This window comes from Trachymyrmex septentrionalis, unplaced genomic scaffold (genome assembly GCF_001594115.1).
Source record: "Trachymyrmex septentrionalis isolate Tsep2-gDNA-1 unplaced genomic scaffold, Tsep1.0 scaffold168, whole genome shotgun sequence".
Lineage (NCBI taxonomy): Eukaryota > Metazoa > Arthropoda > Insecta > Hymenoptera > Formicidae > Trachymyrmex > Trachymyrmex septentrionalis.
In genome coordinates this window covers 362,461-369,723 of record NW_017304842.1, presented here as the reverse complement: position 1 = coordinate 369,723, position 7,263 = coordinate 362,461, and the positions used below count along the sequence as shown (strand labels likewise).

At 30.5% G+C, this 7,263-nt stretch overlaps 2 protein-coding genes across 4 annotated transcripts in view; both read left to right on the top strand.

Moving 5' to 3' along the window:
• The window catches only part of LOC108746365, an 11,109-nt gene extending 8,968 nt beyond the window's left edge, over positions 1-2,141 (top strand). Inside the window, exons 4-8 of one of the 2 annotated variants that reach the window (XM_018483095.1) lie at positions 194-421; positions 497-873; positions 1,165-1,413; positions 1,489-1,660; positions 2,038-2,141. In XM_018483095.1, the coding sequence (XP_018338597.1) occupies positions 194-421; positions 497-873; positions 1,165-1,413; positions 1,489-1,660; positions 2,038-2,049 (1,038 nt within the window). In that variant the 3' untranslated portion in view covers positions 2,050-2,141. Of the gene's footprint in view, positions 1-193; positions 422-496; positions 874-1,164; positions 1,414-1,488; positions 1,667-2,037 lie in introns of both variants that reach the window. The other variant, XM_018483094.1, reaches the window with a different exon arrangement.
• A 2,040-nt stretch (positions 2,142-4,181) lies between these two features.
• Positions 4,182-5,603, top strand: LOC108746348 (putative uncharacterized protein FLJ37770). 2 transcript variants are annotated; one of them, XM_018483057.1, is made up of 2 exons: positions 4,182-4,669; positions 5,144-5,603. In XM_018483057.1, exons 1-2 carry the CDS (start codon positions 4,314-4,316, stop codon positions 5,202-5,204), a joined length of 417 nt encoding a protein of 138 aa, XP_018338559.1. In that variant the 5' UTR covers positions 4,182-4,313; the 3' UTR covers positions 5,205-5,603. The 2 variants fall into 2 exon arrangements, with proteins under 2 accessions (XP_018338559.1, XP_018338560.1); XM_018483058.1 differs by having other exon boundaries at positions 4,182-4,529; positions 5,144-5,200.
• Positions 5,604-7,263: the final 1,660 nt, after the last annotated feature.

The window sequence follows — 7,263 nt, the reverse complement described above, 5'->3', positions numbered from 1 at the left end:
TGTGTGTGTGTGTGTGTGTGTGTGTGTGTGTGTGTGTGTGTGTGTGTGTGTGTGAAATAGCAGATTAATAAATTTAAATCTTTTGCTTAACGATTAACTGCATTATAGCTAAGCTATCTAATATCTCAGTATTAAATAATGTACAGCTAAATATACAACGATGATATATGTAAAGTATGTTATTTTTTTGCAGGTAAACACTTTGGTGAAGGCATATAGTCAGTATAATAATTTAAGTTTAACTGCGAAGGCTCTGGAGACATTAAACCCTGATATGAAAACTAAACGATATTGTAACAAGACTATAACAGAAGATATACCGTTTCTTCAAGAGTGTGCTTTTATACAACATAAAGCAGAGCTTAAAAAATATCTAGATGAAGTGAAAGTAAAAGAAGAGCAAGAATTTAATGAACTAAAAGTATGAAATGCTTTAAAATAGAAACCAAAATTATATTTTAGATCCATTGTTATTTTCCATTAATTTCTTTTTTAGGCAAAAAATGAATTGCTTGAATGTCAATGTTGTTATGATGACGAATGTATGCCATCAAAGTGTTCCACGTGTGAGGATGGTCATATATTTTGCAATTTATGTATTATACGGAGTACAGACGTGATATTAGGAGATGGCAAATCGCGCGTTGATTGCTTGTTGCAGTGTGGTTCTGAATTTCCATTAGCTTTACTTCAGCGAGTATTACCGCCAACTAAATTTAGTATTCTGCTTTGTAAACGACAAGCAGCAGAGGTAATAGCTGCTGGAGTTGATGGTTTAGTATCTTGTCCCTTTTGTCATTTTGCATCTATACCACCAGTCGAAGATAAGATTTTTAAATGCCTTAATCCAGAATGTATGAAAGAATCTTGCCGGTAAGTGTAATTTTATTATTATTACAATTTTGATGTTGTCATTGAATCTTATTATTATTAAAATTCGGTCTGGTTGAATTAAAATGATTTGGAATAGTTTAAAATATACAAAATACTTCTTATATTTTATCTAGAATGTTTTAATATGAATTTGTGAAGAAATATTCCATGAGAGAGAAATACCATATATTGCATTTTACAGTATTGATTTTTTTAAACAAAATAGTTAGAAATAAATGCGTGATTGTACATTACTAAAATTGTTACATTAATAAATTGTTTTGATATTAGATTATGTAAGGAACTTAATCACATACCACTGAAATGCAACGAAAAGTCAGAATCTGCACGTTTATATTTGGAAGAGAAGATGACTCGAGCTTTGGTACGGAAATGCTACCATTGTAGTCGATTGTTCTTTAAAGAAGAAGGCTGTAACAAAATGACTTGTCTCTGTGGCGCCAAAATGTGTTACATTTGCGATAAACCAGTTACTGATTATAAGCACTTTCAAGGTCAAGGAGCAGAAAGTTCAAATCTGTGAGTTTAATACTAGGCGGTTTAATGTTATTGTTTAATTAAATGAAAATTATCTTACATTTTCTTTAAACGTAGTTGCCCACTGTGGAGCGATAATCGTCGTCTAAATGCTGAGAGAGTAATCAAAGTATGTCAAGAAACTATGAAGCAGATTAAAGAGAAAGATCCTCGTGTCGAAATAAATGTGGATGCACTTTTACCAAAGTTACCACCTAAAAGCAAAGGTCCTCATGAAGATATTCAAAACGTAATGGTGCATATATAATAAAAAATGTACACATCTGTGATTTAAAATATGAATACTATATGCTAGAAATTATGATGTTAAATGTGCAAAAGATTGTATATTGTTTAGTGAGCAGCCAAATAATGCAAATACAATTTAATTCTAGATTGATTATATCATATACAATTTGAATAACGTAATATATAGCTATTCTATTATAAATAATCTGGAAAATGTAATAATTAAAAAATAATTCTAAATATGTACACATAATATTTATATTCTAAATCATGGATAATTAAGAAACAAGATATTTTAATAATATATATTTAATATTCTTTAAAAGTATACATTTTGATTTAATTATATATCAACATTTAAAAATTTTTTCTTTTCAGGTGGGATTATAAGATAGGATTGCTAGACAACTGCAATGACAACTTTGCGTTACTGTTTACTATTAAAAAAACATATTTATTAATTATACTGTTTTAAAATATTATTTACAGCATTTATGTTACATATAATTTACTCTAAATTTATTCTTAATTAATTAAGATAGTATTTTGTGCCAACAGTTGCTAGTCCTATTTAGTTATATGCAGCTATACGTGATTATAAGAATGGAAGTACAAAATGCAGATAAATAAAATGCAGAAGTAAATATATAATTAAAAATTGAGGAATTGAATATAATAAACAGTTTTGATTTTGAAGAAAATGTAAGCATAATGATATCATAAAGTTGCAATAAATGGAATGTATGTAGAAGCATAAAAAAAACAAGATGTATGAATTTTATCTTTGGTTAATTATAATACTGAGATGTAACACATAAAAAAAGATTTAATTTACACCGTTATATCTTCAATTCCTCAATTTATTTTATAGTTATAAAGCATCATAAATATTAAGCAACTGATATTTTAATTTACATAATTTAATGTTTTTATATGGTATGAAATGAACCACAACACATTTTTTATGAGTTCACTAATGAAAAATATATTTGTTCCCTATTTTATAGCAATCATATTATAATTCTTTCTTTATTTTTTAAATTATTACTAGATTATTTACTAGAACAATGATGTGCAACCTGTGACCCGCCTGTGATTTTTGGGCGCCTGCCATATCAGTCGAAAATATAAAATCATATATTATATTGCAAATAAAATAAATATGCGATTCACAAGATTTTACATTCCTGAAAATAGCTCTTTAAACATGATTTTTATAGAAGGTTGAACATTACTGTACTAGAATAATTACTAAGTATTAATCATTATAAGCTTTACTTTTCTTTTAATTCTTAATACTTTCTAAATTTTTTTACCGTTTTCTTTCTTTGTCCAAAATATAAGTTTATGCGCAGAAAGCGTAAAGATGCAGAGTACAAAAAAATGCAGAGTACTACAATTAAAAGCTTATTAAATAATAAAATGTTATCTCTGTGATGTATATGTATGCGGTGATATGAATATGCACGCGTTTATATGTTTTACATGAATAAATTCCTTTATTTTTATCGAAACGATACATTTTCGATTTCATGTGAATGTCTATTTGTAAGGATCAGAATTGAATGGTAAAAAAATAATCGTTTTTTTTACAAAATAATTTTTTATGAAATATTTTATTTATTTATTTTATTGATTAAATTATAAAAACATATTTATGATAACAGAATGGTGGTCATGGAAATTTGAATCCACTAAGGAGTAACAATTTACTTGCTGAAACAACTAGTAAAATAAATATGATGAGAATTAAGAAAAAGAAATGTATTTTATATACAAATATTGAAAAGTTGCTGTAGTTTTCTTATATATTAATGCGAAATTTGATGACTTGAATATTACCTATGATTTATTACTTATAAATCTATATACATATTTTGTTTATTGCACTAGTGATCTTAGATGATTTTAAAATATGATGTATTAAATCGATGTATGTAGAAGAAGTATAAATATTAATTTCGAATGACAAATAACAGTTACATTTAAAATAGCATTTAAGAAATCTTTTTAAAAATTCGTAGTCTGTCGCTAGCAACTAACAGCAGCTATTGACATTTAAGTTAAAGCTTAGCATTCGTGGGATTCCAGTGCAGTACGTATGTCATTCTTCTATATTTAGTCTCTGGAAGATAATGGATCGAAGAATATTGGCGTAAATATTCATGGAAATAAACTTTATCTTTTGTGCCAAGGTCGTTTCTTGCTATTCGTAGTAATGAGAACGAAATAAAGATGGATCACGACATCGGCAATTAGGTGATATAATGAACGTCTTTATATCGCTGGATGATTTGAAACTTAAGCGATAAGATAATCACAGATAAATGATACTCTCGGATACGATTTCTACGACTCCGTATAAATTATAAGAAATTTCGTATGAAATTTTATAAATAAAACTAATATTGGGCCGCAGCTGAAACCAGAATCAAACGAAAAAGATAACTAAACTGTAGAATGTCCATCTATATATAATATGGATCAATAAGTCCCGAGACTAACCCAGAGATGGTGCTCGTAGTAAACCAGTAACCACGTCTTTCTAGAGTACTAACCTTTGCTTGAAACGTGTCAAAATTTTAAGTCGATCGGACTAGAAACAGCTGAGTTATCGAGGTTAGAGTAAAGTCGTTTTGTAGTTTGTTTAAAAAATGGAAAAAACCGAGTTTCGTGTTCTGATAAAACATTGTTTTTTAATGGGTAAAAACACCGTGCAAGCAAAACAATGGATTGAAAAATGTTACCCGGACTCTTGTCCATCAAAAGCAACGATTTGTCGGTGGTTTGCCGAGTTTAAACGTGGTCGTACCGACACAAATGACGCGGAACGCTCGGGTAGACCTGTGGAAGCTGTGACACCGGAAAATGTGAGTGAAGTGATAAAAATTGTAATGAAAGATCGTAAAGTGAAGCTCCGTGAGATTGCTGAGATGACACAGATATCATATGGAAGTGTATTTACTATCCTTCATGAAAAATTGAGCATGAAAAAGGTTCACCCTAAAAGGTGATTATGTTGATGAATAAAAAAAAATTTTGCAAAAAAAATGTTGTTTTCATTGTTAGTCTCGGGACTTATTGATCCATGTGTTATATTATATATGGAAAGAGAGAATGGTTTTGTTGAAGTACTTCAAAATTTAAGTAGATATAGGTTTGTGAAAATAATTTTGTTAGACCATGAAAGTAATTATAATTACGTAGGGTCAGATAATGATACCACAGAAATTTTTAACATTTTAATTTTGGACATTCAATAATTATTTAAATTATTTAACAAAAATTATTTTCAGATTTAGCTAGATCTTTTTATAATTTAATCAAATTTTTCATTCTTTCCGTGTATGTTACGATATATCTTTGCATATCATTGTATCAAGATTTTGATAGACATGCAATGAAGCAGGTCTACATTAATATGCGCAACTATAATATGATACGCAAAGTAATCAAGCAACAAATCTATTATTTCTATTTTCAGAGATAAGAACAGGAAAGGGAAGAGGAGAAAAAAAACACTGCGATATGATGAAAACCCATAAAAGTAGAAAAGATCAAAAGAAGGAAGAGGAGAAGAAGAAATAAAATGACTTGTATGTGAGTGTACGTTAACGTATGCTAGAGCCGGTTTTTCTGAACAACCTCGCGTACGTGACGAAGTTGAACGTTCTGGCTGAAGTTCATTAGTTATTTTTTGAACTTCCATCTCGGCTCGATAAAGAACGGAGCAAAAGTTCATTTCTCACGGCCGATCGATCGTCTCATTTTATCGAGAACGTCCAGACAAGGCATGATCGAATAACGTCGCCAATATCAGACTTTGTAGGAAGTTGCATTCTTTGTTTTGCAACACTTGCCTTGGTATCCCGAACAAACTCGCCGAGTGTGGCTCAATCCATTTTTAGAAATAACATGCTGAACTAAGCCGCTTGTATAAAAAAAACACGTGTTGAATTTAAAATTAGTAAAAAAAAATGAACAAATAAATATATGAAATGGCAGATTTATTAACGTTGAAACATTTATGCGATATTGAACTTTTCGTAGTATACAAAATGCTCGGCATTTCGAATAATTCTGTTGTGTGTGCATGCAAAACATGTGTCGACATCAACATCACGCGGGGCAAATTGAACAAAATTATTCGCCGCTACGGAAGGTAAAACGACGAAAACAAAATCGAATGCGGATAATTCGTCTCCTGGCCTCTCTCTCTTTCCTAGCTTATAACGTGATTGTACCATATCCAGCAAACTTAAATATACAAGGTCTGATAAAAAAATACGAATTTTTTTAATTACTCGGCAACGGGGCGTTTTAACGACGTACGATTTACAGCACTACAATTGTTATAATCTTCCGAGTAATTGACTTTTTTAAAATTATTTACATCTCGTTTAGTTTCAGAGTTATTGCTATTTGAGTGCAACGTGTTTTAGTGTTCGTGGTGATTTTCGCGTCGAAATGAATTTTTGCAATTTTTGCCTCAAAGTCAAACAACCAACCGAGTACTACGATGGCGTTTTGAAAATATTGCGCGAAAAAATTCGCAAAAAGAGACCACAGTTGTGGCGAGACAAGTCATGGTTCCTTCACTATGATATCTGCCCATTCAGCCTTGTCAAGTTTTGTATCAAAAATCAGATGACTGTTCTACCTCAGCCTTCCCAGACCTTCCTCCCTGCGACTTTTTCTTGTTCCCAAAATTAAAATCAGTTCTCAAAATAAAAATTCAGTTCGAGGCGAAAATCGCCACGAACACTAAAACACATTGCACTCAAATAAGCAATAACTCTGAAATAACGAGATGTAAACAATTTAAAAAAAACCAGTTACTCGGAAGATTATAGTGATTGTAGTGCTGCAAATCACTAGGACGCTTCGTTGCCAAGTATAATAATTCAAAAAGTTCGCTTATTTTTTTATCAGACCTTGTACATATGTATAATAATCACATAACATATATATGTTTTTTTTTTATATCTATTTATATGACAGTTATATTCGATGTTTGGTGGATATTAAAAATCCCTCGCATAATAAATCTACCTGTAGTGCAATGTAGATAGACGTGTAATACTGGGCATCTATTATGGAAAAAATCGGAATGGATTCCGATCGGAATTATTTAATTATTTCCTAGATTTCTATTGCGTTTTTTTTTTTGTTTTAGGAAAAACGGAATATTTCCGATCGGAATTCATTCTGACATATTTCATAGTACTCTCATCATGTGGAGAATCCGCGTTATATGAGACTCAATCCATGTAATAGTAGAGACTCGATCCAGGCAATAATAGAGACTCGTGTAGAAACGAGTTTGTTTTTATAGAAAAATAAAAGGTGTAACAAAAAGACTGATACGACTTAAGACTATGTACTATCAGCGTGCGCACCACAGCACATAAGATGATCCTACACGGTCAATAATACTGATCAGTATTATAGACAATATATTTCATTTTAATTTTACGTACAATATCTATTGCACTGTGACATACTGTAACATGGATCTTAACAACTACTGATGCTTGAGAATCAAAATCTAGATCATCGTCAGTATCCTACATCTTACGACAATATTAACCACACACGATCAGT

Bases quoted from the DNA above. Each gene is read 5' to 3' on its own strand.
- LOC108746348 (XM_018483057.1), top strand. From the start codon at position 4,314: ATGGAAAAAACCGAGTTTCGTGTTCTGATAAAACATTGTTTTTTAATG. The intron at 4,670-5,143 runs GTGATTATGTTG...TTCTATTTTCAG, and splicing joins AAAAAGGTTCACCCTAAAAG to AGATAAGAACAGGAAAGGGA.